We start from the raw sequence: 26703 nt of genomic DNA on the forward strand, positions 1-26703 counted from the left end.
TAGCAGAATCTTTCTTACAGAAAATTATATTTCATCCTTTGTCTCTAAAAAAAATCCCTCTTCTCCCATCCAATTTTAAAGCTTTAAGGCTTTTCTCCGCCTTTCCCCTTTCTTTCTTCCCCCACCAATTCTTCCTACCCCCACTTCTTCTTCCAACCTCTGCCTTGCTGGGATCCCTTCTCTGTTGTGTTCCCTTTTTTCTCTTGTTTGTTATCATTACATTTACTTTGCATCATATTTTCTCTTTCTCAAATGTTTTTAGATCTTAAGTCCTTCATTTTCCTTGCTCTCTTCCTTCCTTCTTCCTTAGATAAGTTTTGGGATTCAATGAAGATGGCGTCTTCGTCTCTTCCTTGTTGTTCTTCTTCCGTTTCCATCTGTTCCATTGTCTGTTGGTAATTGACCAGCGCCATTTCTAGAAATAGAAAAGCTTTTTCCATGCCATCTTTGCAGGCTGCTTTTGTTTGCTCATATTCATCCCTCAGGTCTTCAAAAAGGAAAGCCATTATAAATAAATCTTTTCTTTTCTTTATTCCTCTTTCCTCTTACACCAACCAAATATTCGAGAGAAAGGCAAAGCAATCCCAAAATCCACAATCCTCAACAAATCCAAGCAAGCCAAAATTCCCCTTCCTCTTCCAGGGTGGTATCAAACAAATAAAAAAAAGAATCCAAGTCTATATTTTAAAGCCTTATTAAGATTGTATTTCTGTCCTCAAGTCTTCAAGGCATCTCCTCCAACAAGATCCAAATTTATATATTTTCTTTATCCTCTCCTTCCGGCTTAATTCCGTCGGGAGGGAGAGTAAACTTTCCCTTCAGCACCTCAAAATAGCCGCTTTTTTTCTCTTGTGGAAGAAATCATCAGAAAACCATCTTTTCCAGGAATTAAATTAGTTAAATCTCAAAGCCCTGGGTCGACCAAGAAGAACTTTCACTTTCAATAACTTCTCTCTTCTTCCTCCCGCATACTTGCCCGGCTGTCAACTTCTTTGTGGCGGCCATTGCGGACCGCCGCTGCACCGTCCTGGTAACAGGGGGTTCTGCCGGCCAGGGAGGGGTCTGCAACACCCCCAAACCCTTCCTCCGGATCCCCTTACCTTCAGCTACCCCTGCAGGGCAGCCTTGCTCCGCACCCGTCCGGGTCGGAGCCCCAAAAGCGGCTAGCGCGGCAGGGATCGCGCAGCCGCGAATCCCCTACCGCTCGCGAAGCCGACAAACCGGAAACTCCCCATCTTCCCCTTCCTATGCTTCCCTCCAGGGGTGGGATTCAAATTTTTTAACAACCGGTTCTGTGGGCATGGCTAGGTGAGCGTGGCCATGTGACTGGGTGGGCGTGGCTTCTTCTTTTTTTGCAGCACCCCCTCCAGGTTTTTTGCGCCCAGGAAGGCAAAAAAAGCAGAGCACAGCCCCCCTCCCCACGCACCTCTTTTTGCCTCCTGGGCCTCAGGGAAGCTCTCTAGGAGCAAAAACGCCTCCCCAAGAAGCTTCCCTGAGACCCAGAAGGAAAAAAGGGCCGAAGCAGTAAGATAGCGAGGGGGATCCCGGCACAGCTGATCGTCAGAACAGCTGATCGTCAGGAGGGGAAAAAATACAAAACGCAGTCAGCAATATCGTGCATGCACGATAAGGACTGACTGGACGTGGAGGGGAGGGGAGGATGGAGAGGGGTTGGGCCAACCAGGGGCACGATTTGCCGGTTCTCCGAACTGCACAGAATCATAACAACCGGTTCTATAGAACCTGTCCGAACTAGTAGAATCCCACCTCTGCTTCCCTCAGTCTTTATCAAATCAAAGTCTCACAGCAAAGCATAGCCGTGTCGTTCATAACTTATATGTGTTATAATCAAATAACACAACAGGGTCACAACAAGGCAGTTTATCTGCACTGTGTACATGTCCTATTGACTCAAGACCTTTTTAAAACTCTGAAAAATCCTGAGGCAAAATATGTGTCCCCTCTCTATGTATTTTTTTCTCATTGCCTCTTCGAGTAGTGTCTTCTTTTTTCTATTTGAAAAGAAATGCCAAGGACATACACTATATGCTCATCTTAAAAACCATCCATACTTTCATCCAAATGAACTGAGCACAATATTGAAATTGCTCACCATAAAACTGAAAAGTATAGGAGTTCTAAAAATAATCACCATTTTCATATGGCATAAATTGATTTAAAGCAAGCTTAGACATAATGACAGTGCATTCTTTGCTGGCTAATCAACATATTAGATTAAAAATAGAAGTTCTCCATGGGCCTAAATTCTGGCAACTTCTAGCTCTCTTTTTTTCTGTACTGCTTAAGAATTACAAGTGGTCCTCGACATACAACCGTTCATTTAGTCACCAAAGTTACAACCACAGTGGAAAAAGTGACTTACGACCATTTTTCATACTTATGACCATTGCAGCATCCCCATAGTCAGGTGATCAAAATTCAGCATCCCCACAGTCAGATGATCAAATTTGGCAACAGGTTCATATTTATGACAGTTGCAATGTCCCAGGGTCTCATTTTGCGATCTTGTGACAAGCAAAGTCAATGAGGAAGCCAGATTCACTTAAGAACCGTGTTACTAACTTAACAACTGCAGTGATTCACTTAATAACTGTGGCAAGAAAGATCGTAAAATGGGGCAAATCTCGCTTAATAAATGTTTCACTTAGCAATTTAAATTTTGGGCTCAAATGTAGTCATAACTCGAAGACTACCTGTACCAAACTGGGAAATTTGCATATTGTCCTGTGATTTATTTATTTTTTTAATGTAGGTCCCAGTATTGTCTAAATTTTTGCTTCATTCTGGTTATTTCTGGCTTTGTCTTCTTTCGCCTGCTTGTCTTAGCAACAAATTCAATACGAGACTGTCAAAGGATAATTTTCTTGGAAGAAATTCCTCACGGTCTATGAACAGTAGCTATTACTGATGGTCAGTGCCGGGCGATGGATTTATTTGTAAACAAAAATAGTTGGAGATCACTCTTTCTCCCTCACAGTTCGAAATGGGCAGAGCTACACAGATAGAAAAATAGAGCAATCTCTGGGGGGGAAAAACCAGTCAATTCTTTATTGTCTTCAAAAGGTTGTAAATTGCCCTCAAAATGCTGTGTATTGTCTCTTAGAGCCATCTCATTCACCTGGGTTATCTATGAAGAGCTTGAAATATTTACATTCTAAGGAAAAAGTCATTTCACACAAAAGCATCCTTACTAAAGTTCCCTGACTCAAAGCCCCAGTTGAGTCTTGACAAGAAACCAAATAAATTTACAATTTTATATAAGCAGAGGAACACTTCTCCAATTCAATTTGGAATCATCTTGATATAACATCACATGCTTCCACCCTGAACTTGTCTCTTTCGTTTTAGCCCACGCTCATTTTTATTTCCATCTGAGAAAATTGATTTATGCCTTGGTGGAGTTGATCTGTCGGGCGACTATGTGATTTTTCATGTGCGGGCTCATTTTCTTTGCTTCTCCCTCAATCAATTTTTAAAGCAGTTATGCATCTCACAAGCAAAAGTGATAATGGAAGAAGGTGAGATTCCTTGCCTCACAAAACAAGGCTTGGTTGTTATAGAATTTTATTAACAGGAACTAATTTGTGAATGTATGGACCCAAATACTGCCACAATAGCTAACACAGTGAATAGAATAGAATAGAATAGCGTAGAATAGAATAGAATAGAATAGAATAGAATAGAATAGAATAGAATAGAATAGAATAGAATAGAATAGAATAGAATGTCAGGGCTCTGGTAATCACCTCCATTTAACATGACTCTCTAGCCAGTTCCTTCAGACAGCTTAAAGAAAATTTATTAGGAGTTAACATGCCGGTACTACTTGGGTGCAGCTGACTCTGAGACACATCATTCATTTCACGCTTGACCCTGGTCTTCCCCCACCTCCTGGATATATCATAATTCATATTCTCCAATGGGACACATCCATAGCCAAGAGTCATCTATTATGTCCTCCAGTAATAATCTTGCGCGCCAGAAGCTTCGGTCGCCTATAAATTATCTATGAAAATATTTAAGGAATGCATTACTTCCCCCACTCCCTTTTTGCTGGCAACTCTAAAAGACCAGAGAAATATTTTTGAGTTGACACAGAATGGAATAACACAGTTGGAAGGGATCTTGGAGGTCTTCTAGTCCAACCCCCTGCCTAGGCAGGAAACTCTACACCAGTTCAGACAAATGTTTATCCAACATCTTTTTAAAAGGTTGGAGCATTCACAACTTCTGGAGGCAAGTTTAATTGATTAATTGTTCTAACTGTCAGGAAATTTCTCCTTAGTTCTAAGTTGCTTCTCTCCTTGATTAGTTTCCACCCGTTGCTTCTTGTCCTGCCCTCAGGATGCTTTGGAGAATAGCTTGACTCCCTCTTCTTTGTGGCAGTCCCTGAGACATTGGAACACTGCTAATATGTTACCCCTAGACTTTCTTTTCATCAAACTAGACATACCCAATTCCAACAACCATTCTTTATATCTTTTATCTTTTGGAAGGGACCTTGTAGGTCATCTAATCCAACAACAACACCAAGCAGGAGGCCCTGCACCATTTCTAACAGATGGCAGAGCCATTTCAAATGTCTTCAGCCTTTTTATCAGAATTTACCTGTGATTTCACCCCACCTGTTCTTTGAAGTAACTCATAATCTATATCAAAATATAAACATAATAGTACCATATTTTAGAGTTTTCTTAGGGAAAAATTGATACCAGTAGTCCTTGACTTACAATCACATTGGAGCCCAAACTTTCCATTGTTGAGCGAGAGATTTGTTAAGTGAGTTTTACCTTTTTTCCCCCCAACCTTTCTTGCCACCATTGTTAAGTTAACCATCACAATTGTTAAGCTAGTAACTCAGTTGTTAAGTGAGGCTGGCTTCCGCATTGAATTTGCTTGTCAGGAGGTCACAAAAAGTGATCTCATGACCTTGGGATGCTGCAACCATTATAAATATGAAGATAGTGTCAAGCATCCAAATGTTGACCACAGGGGTGCTGCTGCAATGGTCATAAGTGTGAAAAACAGTCATAAGTCACTTTTGTCAGTGCTGTTGTAACTTCAAAGGGTCAATAATTGAATGGTTGTAAGTTGAGGACTACCTGTAGTGGGTTTTTTCATGGATGTTTTGGACCATTCTTCAATAGCCTTTTTTGAGTTCCGTTCATGGATACAATAGATGTAGGACAGGAGTGTCAAACTCAAGGCCCGTGGGCCGAATCTGGCCCATGAGGTGCTTAGATCTGGCCCAAAGGGCCACTCTGGAAACAACAAAGGACCGGCCCACAGTGCCTCTGCCAGAAAAACAGAGCTCACGAGGGCCGCACACAGCTCCCCCAAGCTCTGTTTTGGCTAACAGAGAGTTGCAGGAGGCCGTCACTGCCAAAAACAGAGCTCGGGAACCTATTTTACCGGCAGAGCACTCTGGCCATCACAGGTGGCAACATCAGTGATGTTGAGCTGGCCCCACCCACCCCAGCCATGCCCTTCCAACACCCCCACCCCCCGGTCAACCACAACCCTGATGAGGCCCTTAATGAAATTGAGTTTGACACCCAGATGTAGGAGAAAAGCAGGCAAAATTGAAGGGCTGAGTTAAGTGCATCATCAGCTTAGAGTCATTGTCTTCCCACAAGCAATCCAAATCCAACCCCTTCTGAATTCTATTGACTATTTATTTATTTATTTGTCAATCAAGTATTAGATAACAGGTATAAATATAAGCATGGATATGAATAAAAAAAGAAACAATAGGACAGGGATGGTAGGCACATTGGTGCACTTATGCATGCCCCCTACATCCCTCTTAGGAAAGGGGTGAGGTCAATAGTAGACAGTCTAAGGTTAAAGTTTTTGGGGTTTGGGGAAGAAACCACAGAGTCAGGTAGAGTATTCCAAACATTGACTACTCAGTTGCTGAAGTCGTATTTCCTGCAATCAAGTTTGGTGCAGTTCACCTTGAGTTTGTATCTATTGTGTGTTCTTGTATTGTTATGATTGAAGCTGAAGTATTCATTTGCAGGTAGGACATTGCAATGTATGATTTTATATACTATATTTAGATCGGACCAAAAGCGGCGTAGTTCTCGGTTTTCTAGGTCTAGAGTTTCAAGTCTAGTAGCATAAGGTATTCTGCAATGAGTAGAGGAGCAGAGAACTCTTCTTGTGAAATATTTCTGGACTTTTTCAATTGTGTTAATATCAGATACATGATATGGGTTCCAGACTGATGAACTGTATTCAAGTATTGGTCTAGCAAATGTTTTGTATGCTCTAGTTAGTAGTGTAATATTACCAGAGAAAAAGCTATGCAGGATTAGGTTAACAACTCTTAATGCCTTTTTGGCTATGTAGTTACAGTGGGCTCTAGCACTTAGATTATTAGAGATGAGTAATCCAAAGTCCTTGACATAGTTGGGGTTATAAACAAGGTCTTGACTATTCAGCTTGTATTTTATTTTCTGATTTTTTTTGCCAATATGTAAGACAGTGCATTTGTTTGTTGACATTTGAAGTTGCCATTTGTTTGACCATTCTGACACATAGTCAATGTCATTTTGAAGGGTATCAGTATTGTCAGTGGTGTTGAATAGCTTTCATCATCAGCAAAAAGAATGCAGTCGCTCTTAATATAATCACAGAGGTCATTTATGTAGAGTATAAAGAGAGTTGGTCCTAGAATGCTGCCTTGGGGGATACCACTGTTGGTGTACAGGATTTGATAGGACGTTCCCTATTTTGGCCCTTATCTGGAGTCAATTTATTGTTGAACTTTAGTAGACTAGATTGTTGTGTATACAGTAGGCTTGAATAAATCTTCTATTCTGCAATCTAACAGATGATCCTGATTCTTTGAGCCTAACGTTAATCTAATCAACTAAAATTCACAAGGGGGTTGGACTTGGACCACTTGTGGGAACATAACGACTCTAAGCTAAAGACATACTTAATTCCTCCCTCCAGCTCTTCCTGCTCTTCTCCTGTAATAAGTGCTGGATAGGCTCACCTCAAAAAACTTTATTTCAAAAAGGCAATTATTCTGCTAAAAAAAAAAAAAAGAACAAACTGTCCCTAATGCTAGCCAGCAATATTCCTTGCCATTTTTCTTTGGAAGAATGCTGATTGCAATTTCACACCAGTTTTCCTCACTAAGAAAGCCCCAGAAATTAATTAAATTTAATTAATCATGCTCAAATGGTCACATTATTCAAATTTGCACTATTCAAAGTGATATTTTCTATGGAAAATATGTATTGGTCCCAGCTCAATGGAAATAGGCAATGAAAAATTTGAAGCATATTTTTTTATAGGTACATTAATGAAGTATTAACAATAAATAATAAAAAGAATATACTTATAATTTAAATTTATGGTTAATGGAGACACAGAGCTCTTAGAAAAAGCAAAATTAAAAACAAAAATATGCTATCGTAAAGTCAAGCCTTCCACCTTCCATCCTATTTTAGCATGGCCCTGACCACATTCATGTGGTTCAAAACCATCAAAGTTGTGTTGGAACAAAACAATAACAAAGCTCTTGTTTTTAAAACTTGTATCGTATTCCTTACATGAAGATTATTAGCAGCATCAAAAACCCCAATCACCATTGTGTATGCTGTAGTCTCAATTTGTTTAATGTATTTATTAAAGTTATAGGTTGCCCAACTTGTCTTGCAATGACTCTAAGAAGCTTACAATCAATAAAAACAACAATATGAAACATTAAAACAATACAGGTAGTCCTTGACTTACCGTTTAGTGACCGTTCAAAGTTGCAACGGCACTTTAAAAATTGATGTTTTTCACACTTACGACGGTTGTCACATTCCCATGGTCACATCATCAAAATTCAGATGCTTGGCAATTGGTTCATATTTATGACCTTTGCTGTGTCCCAGGATAATGTGATCCCCTGTTGAAACCTTTTGATCAAGCAAAGTCAATGGGGAAGCCAGATTCACTTAACAACTGCGTTGCTAAGTTATCAGCTGCAGTGATTCACTTAACAACTGTGGCAAGAAAGGTCGTAAAATGGAACAAGTCTCACTTAATAAATGTCTCACTTAACAGCAGAAATGTTGGGGTCAATTGAGATCGTAACTCGAGGACTACCTGTACAGCATATCTGTTGTGGCCTGTCGGCTGCCAGCCCCTCCAACAGCCAAATAGGAGGAGGAGGAGGAGGAGGAGGAGGAGGAAGAGGAGGAGGAGGAGGCAGCGTGGGAGTCAGGGTCAGCATCAGGGCAACCTGCGAGCTCCTAGGGGGAAGAGGGAATGGAGCTGGCAGAGGGACAGAGATGGAGCCTGGGCCATCTGTCAGCCCTCAGAGGGAGAGTCAACAAACAGCCCCCAGGTCTGGAGGTGGCTGATGAGGAAGAGGGGGAACAGTTGGGTCCAGTTAATCGTCTTAGTTGCTCTTCTCTGCACTTTTTCCAAAGTCTCTTTTGTTAATGTGGTAACCAAAACTGGATGCAGTATTCCAGATGTGGCCTTACCAAGGCTTTGTAAAGCAGTATTTATTCTCCTGCTCTTTCATTTTGTTTACTGAGGCGCTATTAAAAGGGATGTACCACAAATCTTGCATGAGAGACATCAGATGTAAAAATCAACAGTAATGGAAAAATACTGAGCTTCCTTAATCTCCTAAATGATTTTCATACAAGCTTCGTTCTCTGTTACCTCAATCATCTTATTGCAAATCTCGAAGGAAATGTTGACCCGTTCTTTGGCTTCTTTTATTTTCCCGATGGCTTGAGAACTGCTCATAAAATGAATTACATTCGGTAGTGAAATCTATTGATCCAAAGGAAATACCAGTGAAAGCAACCCCAAAGTCCGATTCTCTTTAGCAATATTCTCTGGGGTTGTTGTTGTTTTTAAAGCAGGCCATAATTTTTGATACTGGATACTATTTTCTTGCTCTTTGATTTCTTTCCCTTTGTACCCATCTGAAAATCCTCCTTTCACCAGCGAACATGGTGTGGACGAATGGCAAAGCAGGAAATATTTCATCTGTGTATAAAATGTACTAGACACTTTGCACATGTGTTCTTCAACTTATGAACACAATCGAGCCCAATATTTCTGTAGCTAAGTGTTGTGGTTCGCCGGCAGCCTGTGCAGACAGCAGTGGAATCAGACAGTAGGGAAGAAAGTCTGGGAATCTGGAGAGGACTCGGACGAGGGTCCTGCGTCCGATGCAGAGATGGGGCCAGGACCATCTGGGAGTGGGGTGTTGCCTCCGGAGCCTCTGGAGTCTGGCAGCAGCGAGGCAGAGGACCCAGGGGAGCCTGTTCCCAGTGTGCGTGTGCACAGAGCTGCTAGAAGGCGAGAACAGCTGAAACAAAAGGGGCAACTTGGGAGTAAGGCTGGGAGGTGATTGCCACTCCCATAAAATATAAAGGACAGGCAAAGATGATGAAACCTTTGCAGGAAGCAAAATCGTTTGTTTGGTTCAGATTCATTCTTGAAGCTCTTTGTACTTCGGTTGGTGTGCGTAATTACGGTCTCGGAAGCCTTGGTCAAAACACTAAGTGAGACATTTGTTAAGTGAGTTTTGCCCCATTTTACAACCTTTCTTGCCACCGTTCTTAAGAGAATCACTACAGTTGTCAAGTTGGTAACCCGGTCGTTAAGTGAATCAGGCTTCTCCATTGCCATTGCTTGTCAGAAGGTTGCAAAAGTGTCAACATGACTCCGGGACACCGCAACCATCATAAACATGAGCCAGATGCCAAGCATCCAAATTCTGTTCATGTGACCGTGGGGATGCTGCAGCGGTTGTAATTGTGAAAAAAAACGGTCATAAGTCACTCTATTCAGTGCCATTCTAACTCTGAATGGTCGCTAAACAAACGGTTGAAAGTCGAAGACCACCTGTGTTATGTGTCTATTTGTTTTATAATGTTCGTATGAACACTGAATTTCGATAGCCTCAAATTTCCGTCAGTATTCTTGAAACGTTCAAAAATCTTCCAAAATCTATACATTGAATTCTTTTAATGGTTTCTGAATGCGTTTGGCAGAAATTTTCATATGGAACACCATATTCTGTGGAATATGGGCGGGGTGGGATTCAAATTTTTTAACAACCGATTCTGTGGGTGTGTCTAGATGGGTGTGCCATGTGACTGAGTGGACATGGCTTCATTGTTGTTTTTTTGCAGCAGCACCCCCCCATATTTTTGCCTTCTGGGCCTCATACAAGCCTCTTGGAGGAGTGTTTTTGCTCCCAGAATGCTTCCCTGGGTCCCAAAAAACAGAAGACGAGGGGCACGCAGCACCCACTCACCCCACTCACCTGCCCTTTTTTCCTCCTGGGCCTCAGGGAAGCCTCCTGGGCAAAGCAGTAAGACAGCGAGGGGGATCTCAGCACAGCTGATCATTGGAACAGCTGATTGTCAGGAGGGAGGAAAAAAGAAATACCTTAAGGAGTGACTAGGTGTGGGAGAACGCAGTCAGCAATGTCACGCTTGCATGATAAGGACTAACTGGGAGGGGAGGGGAGGGGCTGGTGGAGAGGGGCAGAGCCAGCCAGGGGCATGATTTGCCGGTTCTCCGAACTGTGCAGAATCATCACAACCGGTTCTATAGAACCTGTCCGAACTGGTAGAATCTCACCCCTGAATATGGCTCATAGATTTCAGATTTAGTGATTCCTGGACTAGAAGGACAGATTTAGTTTTGTTAGATGACTCACTGTTGTGGAGCCGTGGTGACATGGTGGATAGAATGCAGCATTGAAGGCTGACTCTGTTCACTGCCAGCAGTTCAATCCTGACTGGTTCAAGGTTGACTCAGCCTTCCGTCCTTCCAAGGTTGTCAAAATGAGGACCCAGATTGTTGGGGGCAATATGCTGACTCTGTAAACCACTTAGAGAGGGCTGTAAGGCACTGTGAAACGCTATATAAGTCAAAGTGCTATTGCTATTGTGGAGTTTTGTTGTCTTCTTCTGGATCTGGTGATATGTCTTCTGAAACTGGCAAGCAAAAGTGTGGTATAGGTTTTAGGTTCTTTTTGATGGCTTCTTCCTTACGTCTCTTTTAGTTTCAGTTGGCTTCTTTACCTATCATACAGTCATTATGGATTATATGCGACATCTATTTACCCCTTTTGGAATCTGTTGGTTTCCTTGATGTGTTATGCCCAAATAGGTGGCGACCTTGACCAATCTCGGAAGATCAACAAAATTGGCCCTGATTAGGTCTTAGAAGCCACCTAGGAAGTCCAAGGTTGTTAACTACATTTGGAAGTAAAAAAGAAAAGAGAAGCCATAGAATCAGTTGTTGAGATGGACAGTTATAGAATTCGAATGAATGAATGAATGAGTGAATGTCATTTTCAAGAAAATTGCATGGATGAATCCCTTACAAGATCAGGAATCAAGCTCAATCTGAAAACCTTCAGGTTTTTAATTGCCTTAATATAGTGGCTGATAATAAAGTTTGCTACTGCATAACATATTTTTAAATAAAACTTAATTCATCAGCCACAATAGCAAGACAAGTAGTAAATCTACGAGGTCCAAATAGACTAACCGGAATCAATATTAATATTTGTTCTTCTTCTTGAAAAAAATTATTTGCCATTCTCCTATTGCCCAATGCAAGAAAAGCAGAGTGAGTTGACCAATCAGATGCCAAACATAATCTTCCAACCGGCAAGAAAAACAGTAGAAAATTTTGGGCACCTTAACAATGAAAATATTTGCTACAGCAAGAGCTTCCCTGAACTAAAAGTCATTTCATGATTTTTCATCTAATAGTGAGCGTGTCAGAAGATATTGGAAACAGAGATAATTACAGGGTTGTCATCACTCCGATTCCATAGCCTAGTTTTTATTTGGATGACAAGAAATGTGTGAGATGTTGTGAGATGAAACAACCAGTTATTATTTTGGTTGCTAATTTACTGGAATAATTAATTTCATTTCATTTGATATGGGGGGAGGGATTACCAACTGTGGGAGTAGCCTATATACCCTCCAAAGCACAATGTCTACCCAAAATGGGCCTGCCAGGACCCACAAATTGGGTTTCTATGGTGTGCTTCATGGAAGGTCCTCAACTTACAAGCACAATTGGGACCAAAATTTCTGTTACTAAGCAAGACAATTGTTAAATGAGTTTTGCCCCATCTTATAACATGCCTTGCCACAGTTCTTCAGTGAATTACTGCAGTTATTAGTGATTTGTGGTGGCACAGTGGTTAGAATGCAGTACTGCAGGCTTCTTCTGCTGACTGCCAGCTGCCAGCAGTTCGGCAGTTCGATTCTGCGTGGCTCAAGGTTGACTTTGCCTTCCATCCTTCCAAGGTTAGTAAAATGAGAATAACCCAGATTGTTGGGGGCAATACGCTGACTCTGTAAACCACTTAGAGAGGGCTGTAAAGCACTGTGAAGCGGTATATCAGTCCAAGTGCTATTAAGTTGTTAACTGAATCTGTTGTTAACTGAATCTGGCTTCCCTACTGACTTTGTTTGTCAGAAGCTTGCAAAAGGTGATCCCATGATAGCAATAGCAATAGCACTTAGACTTATATACCACTTTACAGTGATTTACAGCCCTCTCTAATCAGTTTACAGAATCAGCATATTCCCCCAACAATCTGGGTCCTCCTCCTTTTACCCACCTTGGAAGGATGGAAGGCTGAGTCAACCTTGAGCCTGGTGAGATTCAAACTCCCAAATTGCAGTCAGCCAGCAGTCAGCAGAAATAGCCTGCAATACTGCATTCTAACCACTGCGCCACCGCGGCCCAGAACACTGCCACCATCATAAATATGTACCAATTGCCAAGCATGCGAATTTTGGTCATGTGATCATGGAGATGCTGTTAATGGTTGTAAGTACAGGAGCTGGTCATAAGTCACTTTTTTCAGTGCTGATGTAACTTCCTGTATTCTAATGCAAGGGGTCAGTGCTTTGGTCAGTGGTTTTCAAATTGTACATTCATGTTATTTGGAAAGGAGAGAAGTAGCTCACACTCCTATCCAGAGTTTTAGCTCAGTCAACATGAAAACGTTCTTGGGGAAGACAAAGAACATCGATTCAACTGTCACATTCTCCAACTAGGCAAACTGAAACAAGGCAGTGACTTAATGGGCCATGCGTTGATTACATTTGCAAATCAAACAACAGGACTAATGGCTCAGTAAATGAAGTGTATGGGAAAACCCATAGTAAAGTTTCTGCCAATTGACTTTGAGCACTGGTTATTTCACAGAGACCTTCATATAGGCAAGAATATGAAAGTAGATTGCATCGCCTTTTCCCAAGATAGTTTGCTAATTTCCCACTCGGCTCCACAGCCCTTGGATTTTCTAGTGATCTCCTTCCGGCAAAGTCAGTTAGGTAATCATGGGATCCTTGATCCTATGGTTTTAATTGGATAACTTCACTATCATGAGTAAACAGAATTAATCTTGTCATATCAAATACTGCATCATACTTTGAATGGGAGGGGATCTCAAATATAGAGATCAGGAAGATGTTCCCAAAAGTTCCTGTATTGTTGTTGTTCAGTCACTAAGTTATGTCCAACTCTCTGCAACCCCATGGACCACAGCATGCCAGGTGCCCTGTCTTCCACTATCTCCCAGAGTTTGCCCAAATTCATGTTCATTGCATCTATGATATTATCTTATTATCTTCTGTTGTCCTCTTCTCCTTTTGCCTTCAACCTTTCCCAGCATCAGGGTATTTTCCAATGACTCCTCTCATCTCATTAGGTGGCCAAAATGTTTCAGCTTCAGCTTCAGTGTCTGTCCTTCCAAAAAACAGTCAGAGTTTATTTCCCTTAGGATTGACTGATTTGACTGACTCCTTGCAGTCCAAAGACCTCTCAACAATCTTGTCCAACACCACAATTTGAAACCATCAATTCTTTGGTGCTCAGCCTTTCTTATACTCCAACTCTCTATGGTTAATGAATTCTAAGCAATGTAACTCAGTTGTAAATCCCATTCAGTTCAAAGGCTTTAATTCCTGATAAGTTGCCTATGCCCTGTTACCTGGAAAAAACTCCTGTTAAAATGAGTGAGATTTATGCCTCAAGAATACATTGAAGCACAAAAAAGCCTACCTCATTTCAAACAAATTTGGCATAATAAATTAATCCAATCCATCTAAGCTTGAGGAATAAAGCTGTATTTGACATTTATTGAGTCACCAAATGTCAGGTGTGAAGAATTAGGACCACACATTAAAATTTAATTAAGCTGATTTATTGCTCATGCCTACATACAATAATAACACTTATATACCACTTCATAGGGCTTTACAGACATCTCTAAGCAGTTCACATAGTCATATTGCCCCTAACAATCTGGGTCCTCATTTTACCAATCTTGGAAAGATAGAAGGCTGAGTCAACCTTGAGCCACTCAGAATCGAACTCCTGGAGTCAGCAGTGAGTTAGTCCTGCAGTACTGCATTTTAACCACTGTGCCACCATGGCTCTAGAATAGTGGCTCAACATGAGTAACTGTAAGAGGGATGTAAGAGTCCTAGGGAACAGTCACTTTCATATGAGCCAGCAATGTGCTTCTGCTGCCAAAAAAAGCCACTGCAGTTCTAGATTGAATTAAGAGAGGAATAGTATCAAGATCACTTGAAGCATTAGTACCTCTATATACTGCACTGGTGAAACTACTCTTAGAATATTTCATACAGTTCTGGTCAACACCAGAAAAAAAAGGTGTTGACACTCTAGAAAGGGTGCAGACAAGAACAATAAAGATGATTAGGCGGCTAAAGGCTATGAGGAATGACTGCAGGAACTGGATATATCTAGTCTAACAAAGAGAAAGATGGGGGTGACATGATAGCAGTCTTCCAATATTTGAGGGGCTGCCACAAAGAAGAGGGTGTCGTCTTATTGTCCAAAGCATCTGAGGGCAAGACAAGAAGGAATAGATGGAAACTTATCAGAGAAATCCAACCTAGAACCAAGGAGAAATTTCCTGACAGCGAGAACAATTAATGAGTTGAACGCCTTGCCTTCAGAAGTTGTGGGTGCTCCATCACTGTAGAGATTTTGCAGCAATTTGTCTAGAATGATATATGGTCTTCTGCTTGGGCAGGGGTTTGGGCTAAAAGACCTCCAAGGTCCCTTCCAATTCTGTTATTCTGTTAATAATAACTGTTATCCCAAAGGTGCTTTTTCAAAAGGCAACTGGGCTTTGTTTTTCCTTGATGACATTTCGCTTTTCACCCAAGAAGCTTCTTCAGCTCTGATGGATGAGAAGCAAAACGTCTTCAAAGAAAGACAAAGTCAAGTTGCCTTTTGAAAAAGCAATTTTGGGACAACCATGACCTGTATGAGTGAGAATCTCCATAAACATTTAATAACAGTTACTTTTTCCTGACTAGGTTGGAGGCCTGCTCATACAAACAAGCTTCATTATAGTTTCATTACATGACTGTGGGCTGCAGCTACCCAACAAAACGTTTGCAGCTTCTCTTCCATGATTCCACTGTTTCTTCTGCCAGGGTGTCCCCTCAGCATCATTTTGTGACCTGCTCTGATTTTTAAACACCCCCACCACCCTGACAAAATCCTGAGAGAACATATAAGCTGGAAACACAGGGAACAACAACCTTATGTTGAAAATCACCATTCCACATCCCAAAATGGAGGCATGAGCTTCTGTCCTTTACCCTCCAGTCCCCTGATCTGAGAAACACAGTAACTTCTACAGTCATCACTGTGAGACTTTATCTCATATTGCTCATTGTTTGTAGATAAAATCCCATTAAAAAGCCATCTAACCCCCAGCATTTTTATTTCAAAATCACCCTATTCTCAGGCATCTTTAATTATTCATCCCTGCCAATTAAAGTTATGATCAGTTTCCACTCACATTGCAACCAAATAATAATCTACATTCTATGCTTTGCATCAAAACACTGTAGTAACCTAATATTGTACTAGACAATACTCCATTATGGTAAAATGCTGGAAGTTATGTTGTTTTATTAATAAGGAAGGATAGAGAAAGAACAAACAAGTCAATACAAATCAAATGAAGATAAATATACTGTATATGACTTGGGATAATGTTGCAGATCCAATCTGGGTCGGTCACCAGGACTAGAGGCTTTGTCTTCTGAGCTTTCAGACTCATGCTGGAGCCCATCTTCAGGGAATTTTTCCCTCATCAGAATGTATAATACAAATATACAAAAAAAAAAGTATTCATGTCATAAGCAGTAGCAACAACACTTAGCAATAGCACTTAGACTCTTTACAATGCTTTACAGCCCCTTCTAAGCAGTTTACTGTCAGCATATTGCCCCCAACAATCTGGGTCCTCACTTTATAGACCTCGGAAGGAAGGAAGGCTAAGTCAACCTTGGGCCTGGTGAGATTTGAACTGACAATTGCAGGCAACTGGCAGGCAGCAGAAGTAGCCTGCAGTACTGTACTCTAACCACTGCACCACCGTGGCTCATACAAATTATATAGACAAATAACTTGTGATTAGCTGGCAGCAGGTGCAGATGGCTGAGGAGAATGAGGACTCAGATGAGGGGCCAGGACCATTAGGGAGTGGACTGCTGCCTTCAGAGATCGTGGGGGCTGGCATCAACAATGAGGAGGTTCCCAAGGAGCCTGTGCCAAGTGCGCATGCGCACAGGATTGCTCACAGGAAAGAGCAACAACAGCATGGGCAACTCGGGAGTAAGGCTGCAAGGTAATGGTCCCTCCTTCAAGAAGATAAAAGCCAGCTGTGAAGTGAACGTTCTTTGTAGGAAGCAAAGATGTTTTGAAACTCAGCCTCGTGGACATTACAGTATCTTAAGTTGGTATTTGAAGACTCTTGTGTTGTGAAATATTTCTTATCTGTGATTCTTGGCATTCTCATACAGTTTTGGCAAGGTTTGTGTTTATCAAAGTTAATGAGTTTGCAGCAGCCTTTTAACCGGGGATTCGTAAGATTCATTAAAAAGTTTCCGTTCCCTTTGGTTATTGTTTGTCTTATTGGAAAAGGGTTTGGGTCAGAACAATAACAGTCAACATTGAGCAAGTAAAATAGGTACAAAATAGATCATAAAATATGTAAAATAAGTAGGATTAAACTAAATGACATTTGTCCGGTATCGGGCCGCAACAACAGCATTTTCTTTCACCAATATGTGGTCTCCACACATGTTGTAGGACGTCGTATGCAACCTAGCATATGTGAGGCAGGTTGTTCTTCTCCATATTCACACACAAAATTGATGCTCAATACAATGATATTTATAGTTAATATAAATATCACTGTATTTAACTGTCATTTTTGCAAAGTGTTTTCAAAGGCTGCTCCACGTCTGTGATAAATGGCATTATTTGGAGTGGCCCAACTTACTATAAATTTATCAGGTGGGGTTCTTGTTGAGAACAGGCCATTCTAAAGTGGTTTATTCTAAATTTTTCACAAAATTGCCATTTTAGCAATTTGAGTGGTATTAGCTGAACTCTAGGATTATTCCATTACAGGGAGATCATACTCAATGATGGAAACATGTGACCAAGTACCTGGATCTTGTCATAAATATTACAATGCCCTTACCCAGATTTATGCTTGTTGCTACTACAAACTTTATGTTTTACTGTTCAATCAATCAATCAAACTTTTATTGTCAATGCACAACATGTGTACAATGAAATTGAAAATTGTTAAAAGATACTGTATTTTTTCTAGTCAAAGTATAGTCAGCCAAGAAATGTGTAGTTTTTTCTCATTTTATTAAAGACTGGGTAACTTATTGTTTTCATGGCCTGTTCAGTTTTCCAATGAGCAAATAAAGTTTATTCCCAATTAAAGGTGTTTTGCAATCAGGTCAGCTGCAGAAAATTCCATGCTATTCTTGTTGTGGTGTCGGTGATAAGATTCAGATGGCTTCATGGTTGAAAACTGCACCCCCCCTGGGCATATTTGTCCTTTCATCTGATTTGGCCAACCATTTGTTTTCTCTCCGTAACTTGTCAAGTTTCCATATTTGTGACACCTAAAATGATTGCAGAAGAACATTTTGAGATTCAAGGCATCTTTAAAAAGCAAGACTGTCAAACTATCACTGTGCATCCAGGGTCAAAAATGACCTGTTGTCCATCCCTCTTTCTTTGCCAGTGTTTGGACAGAAGAGACTCAGTGCACACTCCTCAACATCTCCATCACGGAAACCTTTAACTGCTCGTTCAGCTGTGGCCCGGAGTGCTCGAAAAACTCTCAATACCCCTGCTTACAAGTCTATGTCAATGTTTCCTCTTCAGGGCAAAAGTACCTACTTTACCACACAGAAGAGACCATCAAGATTAATTCTGAGGTAAGAACATCATCCATATGGGAGGGATGAGATTTGGGGTGTTTCATATATTTTTTTGAGCCATTGCTGTCCAGATTCATGATTGTCCTATATGCAATTTAATCCCTAGCACTGTTTATTTTATTTCCGATTGAAAGTTCTAGTCCTCTTGGCTTTATACACCATGAAAGATAGAGAAAGCATATAATATCTGGGCTGCAAAACCCCAATCAACCATTGAACGACACCAGTATTAGAGCTTTCTGTATTCCTTTGTGGTGATTTGGTGGTTTCCCCAAAGGGTAGCATTAAATATCTTGGTGTTCTCTGAAGCTTGGATGTTTTCTTGTGGACATTTCATTGTGATGATATTACCTAGTCAGGTAATGAAATGTCCACAAGAAATATACACAATACAGAAGCCTGATGATGGCAGATGAGATTCTGCCGAAACGTTGCTACAACTTTAAAAGCACAATGACGTGGGAAAATACCCGAACAAAGCTGAATATCATACATGTAAGTACCCACGAAAACTTAAGAAAAATATATATATATATATATATATATATATATATATATATATATATATATATATATATATATATATATATATATATATATATGGGAGGAGGGAATGGGATTTTGCAGTAACCTTTCCCTGCCACACCCATCAAGCCACGCCATGCCCACCAAGCCATGCCCACAGAACCGGTAGTAAAAAAAAATTGAATCCCACCACTGATACATACATTGTACCACTGAACTCTTTAACCCATCTTTTCCTGGGCTCACACTACTTTTGATTCAAGGAAGTACCCAGAGAAATCATCTTTTCATCTTTAAATCACATGCCAGCCCTAATATAACATACCCTAATAATATAGGCTTGTTCATTTTTTAAAAAAATCCAAAAATAAAAAACTGTCTTCTATAATCACTTACATAACCTTGCAGCAAAGTCCCCCTCTTTGCAAACCCAGACAGGGGCACATGCATCACACTAAATTATTAATACTTCATTAGATTTCAGCTTCATGTATTTTGTGAAACAAGTCCATTATAGTTTATAAACCATAAGTAACCTAGATTGATGTATGGGCAGAGCCACTGTGGTTTATTCCACAAAGCATGATTAAGCAAACCGTTAGAATGAGGCATGAAAGGAAGGCTAAGCCGATTCAAATAAATTTGGTAAATGCTTTACACAAAGTCAGATCAATGCCTTGTCCAGCTCATAAGTGCCTTTAGGTGGACTGGCAACACTTCAGCAGTGCTGATGTCCATTCAAGGATGCTAGATGCAGGCTAAGAACTTTTTTAACTCAAAAAAACAGCCTTGAAAATAGGGGCTACAGCTCCTCTTCCTTTTATGCTGAAAATATAATGGAAGTGACAAATGCAGAATTTCACACTTTCAATGGACTGCTATGTAATATTATTCTGCACGTCACACTTCCAGTCTGGTATTTGCCGTTTTTCCTCCAGATGGCCATTTGTCTTTTTGTGCATGTGTAAAGGGGCACTGGAGGTCCTTTGATTTTGCATGGATGGCATTCAGCTAAACTATCTGTTCATTATCTGCTTTCAGTCACACAATGATGCAAAAAGTCCTTGCTACATAGACAGTTAATTGCCTGAGATGGGGCAAAATCAGAAGCCCGGTCCCTGTGATCGTCAGCAGATGTATAATTGCTGCTGCCAAGCATAACAGATTTGTGCGTCGGTCTGGTGCTGTTTTGTTTCTTTGTGAGACATTGTTGGCATACACAAAAAGAGACCAGTTCTAGTTCAGCAATCACTCTGTGAGCTGGGAAATGCTGATAGCTTTCGAATTCGAATTTCTTAACAACCGATTCTGTGGCCGTGGACTAATTTGTGGGTGTGGCTTGGTGGTCATGTGACTGGCTGGGTGTGGCTTGCATGTAAATATTGTAAATATATATGTAAAGATTGAATTTTTTATTTTAAAAAAAGAGCAACTTTTACCCAAAATCAGGCAAAGCAGGCAGGCAGATTGAGCCGCTTGCAGAATCACAGCTTCACTCCCAGATCTACTTTTCTGCAATCTGCTGCCTGAGTCTGCACTGTAAAATAGAAGCTTCAATCCTAAGAAAGGTTCAGCTCTGCTCTCAGGCCACTTCTCCTTCCCCCAACCCCCTGAATACCACCCCTGACTGGGCCTCAGGGAAGCCTCCTGGGCCGGCGGGTGGGGAGGGGGGAGCCAGCCAGTGGTGCGATTTGCCGGTTCTCCGAACTGCACAGAATCGTAACAACCGGTTCTATAGAACTGGTCCAAACTGGTAGAAACCCACCCCTGGGCTTATGGTCCAAGTACACCAGGGTTCTCAGTGCCTCTGGCCATGTGGTGTTATGGTCATGGCTGTCTTCTCCACATAGTGCTCTTCTAATGAGTTGTATTACAATCTCTACCATTCTTGACCAGCCTAGGCTGATGAATCGCAGAAGTTATAGGCCTAGCATGGTGCTTCTCAACCTCAGCGACTTTAAGATATGTGGACTTCAAGTCCCCAAATTCCCCTGGCCAGCATGGTGGTGACGCACACTTAGGAGGCCCTAAGAGAATTTGAGAAATTTCTGCTGTCCTTTCCATCGCCCCCAGCTTCTGCTGCTGACCCTCCACATGCCCAATGCTTCTGTCTAGTTGTAAGACAGATCCAAATTCTCCATGAGAACTAAAAGAAAGAATGAAGTTAAATTCTAGAAATGGCAGGTAGTGTGGAGAAAGCTAGACCAACCTTTAGTAGCACAATACAGGGGTGGGATTCTACCAGTTCCCACCTATTCGCTAGAACCGGTTGTTAACATTCTAAGCAGTTCGGAGAACCGGTTGTTGGAAGAAATGACTAGCCTAATCCTGTAAGGAAGGCAGGAAGGAAACATTCTGGTGTTGCTTACAGAAACTGCCTCTCCGTTAACCCTTATTACGTTCTTGGCAGGACTAGACTTCCTGCCTCAGGAACATCTCTGGGGGGTTTTTTTCCCCTCCTTTGCTGGTACTTTGCTTGTGTGGAGTGACCATTTAAAGTTACATTGACACTGAAAAAACTGAGTTATGACCATTTTTCACACTTACAACTGTTGCAGCATCCCCACAGTCATGAGAGGCCAGGCGAGGAGATGCGTGCCTCAATGTGAGTGATATTGAGTTGGCCACGCCCAGCCAATAACATGACCACCAAGCTAAGCCACACCCACAGAACTGGTTTGTCAAAAAAATTGAATCCCACTCCTGGAACAATAGGTTACTGTTCTGATCCAATTTTCCAAACACGCTAAACCTTCTGAAGTGAACTCAAAGATTCTTTTAATTAGGAGTGCCAGCAGTGCCCCACAAAAAGTGTCTCTCTCACCACAGGGTAACAACAAGTCCATCTGATTAGGAAATGAACAGTTGTCTGCCTCATCTATTCATCTCCGTCCCCTGCCTTTTTATCCCCAGAGATAGGGTGGGGATTCACTCGCAGCGGTGGGTCTTTCATCCCAAGGATTGGCACACAGATTTCCACTGCTCTCCTCTCCTCTGCCCTCTTTCGCATCTGCGGATCAGGCACTGGACCCAGCTGTTCCTCCTCTTCCTCATTAGCCACCTCCAGCCCTGGGGGCTGTTGACTCTCCATCTGAGGGCTGACGGAGGGCCCAGTTCCACCTCTCTCTCTCTCTCTCTCTCTCTCTCTCTCTGCCAGCTCCACTCCAGGGGTGGGATTCAAATTTTTTAACAACCAGTCCTGTGGGCGTGGCTAGGTGGGCATAACCATGTGACTGAGTGGGTGTGGCTTCTCCTTTTTTTGCAGCACCCTCCCGTTTTTTGTTTTTTGTTTGTCTCCTGCGCTTCAAGGAAGCCTCCTGGGGGGGTGGTGCTCCCAGGAAGCTTTCCTGGGGCCCAGGAAGGCAAAAAAAAAACCAGAGCACTGTGGGAGGGGGGCACAGCCCCCCACACACACACACCCCTTTTTGCCTCCTGGGCCTCAGGGAAGCTCTCTAGGAACAAAAACGCCTCCCCAGGAGGCTTCCCTGAGGCCCAGGAGGCAAAAAGGGGCGAAGCAATAAGATAGCGAGGGGGATCCCAGCACAGCTGATCATTAGAACAGCTGATCGTTGGGAGGGGAAAAAATACAAAACGCAGTCAGCAATATCGTGCATGCACGATAAGGACTGACTGGGTGGGGAGGGGAGGGGAGGGTGGAGAGGGGTTGGGCCAACCAGGGGCACGATTTGCCGGTTGTCCGAACTGCACAGAATCATAACAACCGGTTCTATAGAACCTCTCCGAACTGGTAGAATCCCACCCCTGCTCCACTCCCTCTTCCCCCTCAGAGCTCCCAGATCGCCCTGATGCTGACCCTAACTCCCATGCCTCTTCATCCTCCTCTGATTCGGCTGCTGGAGGGGCCAGTAGCCAATGGGCCACAACAGTGACAGCCTCTTGCTAAAAATACAACGTGCCAGGAAGACATAGACAATAGAGGATTGGTTATGGACGAATTGTTGGCCACTGTTGAGAAGCATCATTTCTTTGCTACAGACAAGCATGAACATTCTGGTTCAAGAAAAGCAAATATTATTGCTGGATGAATGGCCTGATCCAAAGGAAGAAAACTTATGGCTTCCAAATGCTTTTTAAAAAAAAACATATTTATATCATGGTCAGTCATAAGTGGAAAACTATTTACTGTGTTGGCAACTTCAACTGAAAAAAAAAAAACCTGATGGCTGGGAAACTCCATCATGCTGCCAGTTTTACAGGCAGCTTCCTAGTTAGGGCTATTTAAGAGAAAAACTACACCTGGTTGCCCATACTATCTAACCAGGCCCTTAGCTATTCAGCTACATCAGCTGTACAAATCTCAAATCAGTTTTGGCTCTTTGTATTCGCAATTTAATCCTCCCAGTAGTCACTTCCTTTGAATCTAGTACAGGTATAGTTATTTTGCCTTCAGCGTAAGGTGGTTTTATCGATTATGCTTGCATTGCTAAGATTTTTCTTCTTCTTCCCTTTTTCCTTTCTTTATTTGACATATCGTCGTACAAACTGAATTGCAAATCAGTGTTACTAATGCAGTGTCCCTTGATGGTAATATTTTCCTTTTAGTCTTTGGATGGAATTAAAATATTCGTTGCTTTCATATTACTAACACAAATCAGCTCCAAGATGGAATTGCTCCATACAATAGGAGACAACCCAAGGAGAGGGAGGGAGGGAGGGAGGGAGGGAGGAGGAGGAGTGGGGGAGGAAGAAATGGTTAGCAGCAACCTGGGTGTACTAATGATGTTCCTAGGTTAAATTCTTTCAGGCACTACTAACCAATTTTCAGAGTTGAAAGATGCATGGGACTAGCTCTCCATTAACTAGAGTCTAATACACAACTTACCTTCCCTTACAAAGTGGGGTTACAGATGTTATATTTTGTCGTGCCTCCCTATACTGAATTTTAAATGATTTCCATCACCACCCCCAGCAGGAAGCCTCTTTCAAGGGGGCTTGAAGTAAATGTAATTTCCATCTCTCTCTGACAGCTTAAGGGAAGGTGAACCGTATATATCATCCAGATAGATTCTATACATCGGTTCTATCCGGAAATCAGGAGTCAAGGCAGTTCAAATGAATGCAGGTTTATTGCAAGCACGCAAATGCTCTCTACAAGAATCTGAGCTACTAACAATCAAAGCAAATTGGCAGTAGATAAGCATCAATGGAATTCAAGATGGGCGGGACTTAAATCTCTTGTGGGTGTGAAGGGACTCGTGATCGATGATGTGTTCAACCTCTCCCTTGGGGTCAGCCTGGTCATCTTCTACATGTTCCTGCAGTGCTGGTGAGCAGCAGAATCAGGATTGCTCCTATAGTTAATGTACTGTGTCTATGGTACAAGGAACTGTGTGTTAATCCCTGTTAGAGTGTGTGAACCCCATAGGATAGCATCAGTCTGAAGATTTCTAGTAAGAATGGAGCCAATCAGATAGAGCCTCCATGGTCGATGTTACTATTAAGGTAAAGGTTCCCCTTGCACATACGTGCTAGTCGTTTCTGGCTCTAGGGGGAGTGCTCATCTCCGTTACAAAGCCGAAGAGTTAGCGCTGTCTGAAGACATCTCCGTGGTCATGTGGCCAGCGCATGGAATGCTGTTACCTTCCCACCAAAGGTGGTCCCTATTTTTCTACTTGCATTTTTACATGCTTTCCAACTGCTCGGTTGGCAGAAGCTGGGACAAGTAACAGGAGCTCACTCCATTACACAGCACTAGGGATTCGAACCGCCGAACTGCCAACCTTTCTGATCGACAAGCTCAGCGTCTTAGCCACAGAGCCACCACCTCCCTAATGTTACTAATTAGGCAGAGTGAAATTGATGCTTAGCTAGCTAATTTAAGAAGTCACAAAAAAAGTATTTCTTCATGTGTTTTGGTGTTTTAACCCTCGAGGAACATGGCCATGCGATACCATGCCCATTAAATCATGCAGGGGAGGGGTCCCCAACCACCGGTCCGCAGACCGGTACCGGTCCGCGGAACAAGTCCTACCGGGCCGCTGGTTGCTGGGTGCCGCCATCTTTTTTTGATGAAAAAGTGCTTCCGGTGAGCTTTTCCGGGTAGAAAGCTCACCGGAAGCACTTTTTCATCAAAAAAAGATGGCAGCGCCTAGCTGATGCCGGTACCGGGCCGCGCATAAAAAAGGTTGGGGATCACTGATGTAGGGGACACCCCCTACAGTTCTGTCTTGAGGGAAAGAACATTTGAGACAATCTGGGGGGGCTTCGCACAATGCTCTATTATGATTGCAAGTATATCCCACTCTAACCATAAATCTATACTTGTGTTCTTGTAGTTCTCTATCAACTTGCTGCATGCAGGGGAATTCATTCAGAATGGCGACTCGGGGAAGAGTTGTGAAAAAATAAAATGACAATTCTGTGCAGCGTCGGGCAGGGCTGACCCAGTGCACTCAGATATATAATATCTTAGAGCAGGGGTGTCGAACTCGATTTTATTGAGGGCTGCATCAGGGTTGTGTTTGACCTTGGGGGGCCGGGGTGGGCGTGGCCAGGGTAGGTGTGGCCAGTTCAACATCAGTCATGTCAGGTGTGCCTGTGGTGGCCCGAGCACTCTTCCAGCAAAAATGGGCTCCTGAGCTCTGTTTTTTGGTTGCAACGGCCTCCTGCAACCCTCTGCCAGCAAAAACAGAGCTCGGGAGGGCAGCACGCAGCCCTCCCAAGCTCTGTTTTCACTGGCAGGACACTGCAGGCCGGTCCTTCGCTGTTTCAAGGACGGCCCCGCAGGCCAGATCTAAGCACCCCACGGCCCTGGGCCTTGATTTGACAACCCTGTCTTAGAGGATATTAAAAAAGTAAAAAGTAAAAAATAAATAAAGATACCCATCTCTGCTCTGGAGGGAAGTCCAGGGATAATTAACCATGTTGTCCATCATGCTGAGAAACATGCCACCATCCACTTCAACTTTTGCAACTTTCTCTAACCGCAGTGCTGACAACACTGCAAACGAACTAATTTATTTTTATTCGTTTATTTATATCCCGCCTTTATTACTTTTACAAATAACTCAAAGCAGCAAACATAGAACACACCTTCCTCCTCCTATTTGCCCACCACAACAACCCTGAGAGTTGTTGTTTTTGTGGCTAATAGAGAGTGTCTGGCCCAAGATCACCCAGCTGGCTTTCATGACCATGGTGGGATTAGAACTCACAATCTCTCGGTTTCTAGCTTACTGCCCTAACCCCTAGACCAAACTGGCATTGTAGATGAACCAAAACTATGCACAGATGTCCAAATATGTTCAAAGGTGAAACCAAGTTGGACCTTTTCCCAAATACTTCTGTTTGTACTGGAATAGGATAGGATAGGATAGGATAGAGTAGGGTAGGGTAGGGTAGGGTAGAATAGAATAGAATGGCATGGCATGGCATGGCATGGCATAGCATAGCATAGAATAGAATAGAATAGAATAGAATAGAATAGAATAGAATAGAATAGAATAGAATAGAATAGAATAGAATAGAATTAGAAGGGACCTTGGAGGTCTTCTAGTCCAATCCTCTACATCCAGTTCAGACAAATGGTTATTCAACATCTTAAAGGGTTGGAGCATTCACAATTTTTGGAGGCAAACTGTTCCACTGATTAATTGTTCAAACTGTCAGGAAATTTTTCCTTAGTCCTAAGTTGCTTCTCTCCTTGATTAGTTTCCATCCATTGCTGCTTGTCCTGCTTTCAGGTGCTTTGCAGAATAGGTTGACCCCATCTTCTTTGTGGCAGCTCCTGAGATATTGGAACACTGCTATCATGTCTCCCCTCTTCTTTTCATTAAACCAGACATATCCAGTTCCTGCAACCGTTCTTCATATGTTTTTG

General features: G+C 42.2%; 1 protein-coding gene across 5 annotated transcripts in view; it reads left to right on the forward strand.

Annotated features, from left to right (window-relative positions):
• LOC113412645 (calcium-activated potassium channel subunit beta-2) overlaps positions 1-26703 on the forward strand; it is a 250362-nt gene that overhangs the window by 216235 nt on the left and 7424 nt on the right. For all 5 annotated transcript variants that reach the window (XM_087965371.1, XM_087965373.1, XM_087965370.1 and 2 more), the window contains one exon: positions 18140-18335. In XM_087965371.1, coding sequence (XP_087821497.1) covers positions 18140-18335 — 196 coding nt within the window. The remainder of the gene's footprint in view (positions 1-18139; positions 18336-26703) is intronic.

Source organism: Notechis scutatus, chromosome 4 (assembly GCF_049901735.1).
Source record: "Notechis scutatus isolate UNSWTSFEM ecotype Mainland chromosome 4, rNotScu1.2, whole genome shotgun sequence".
NCBI lineage: Eukaryota > Metazoa > Chordata > Lepidosauria > Squamata > Elapidae > Notechis > Notechis scutatus.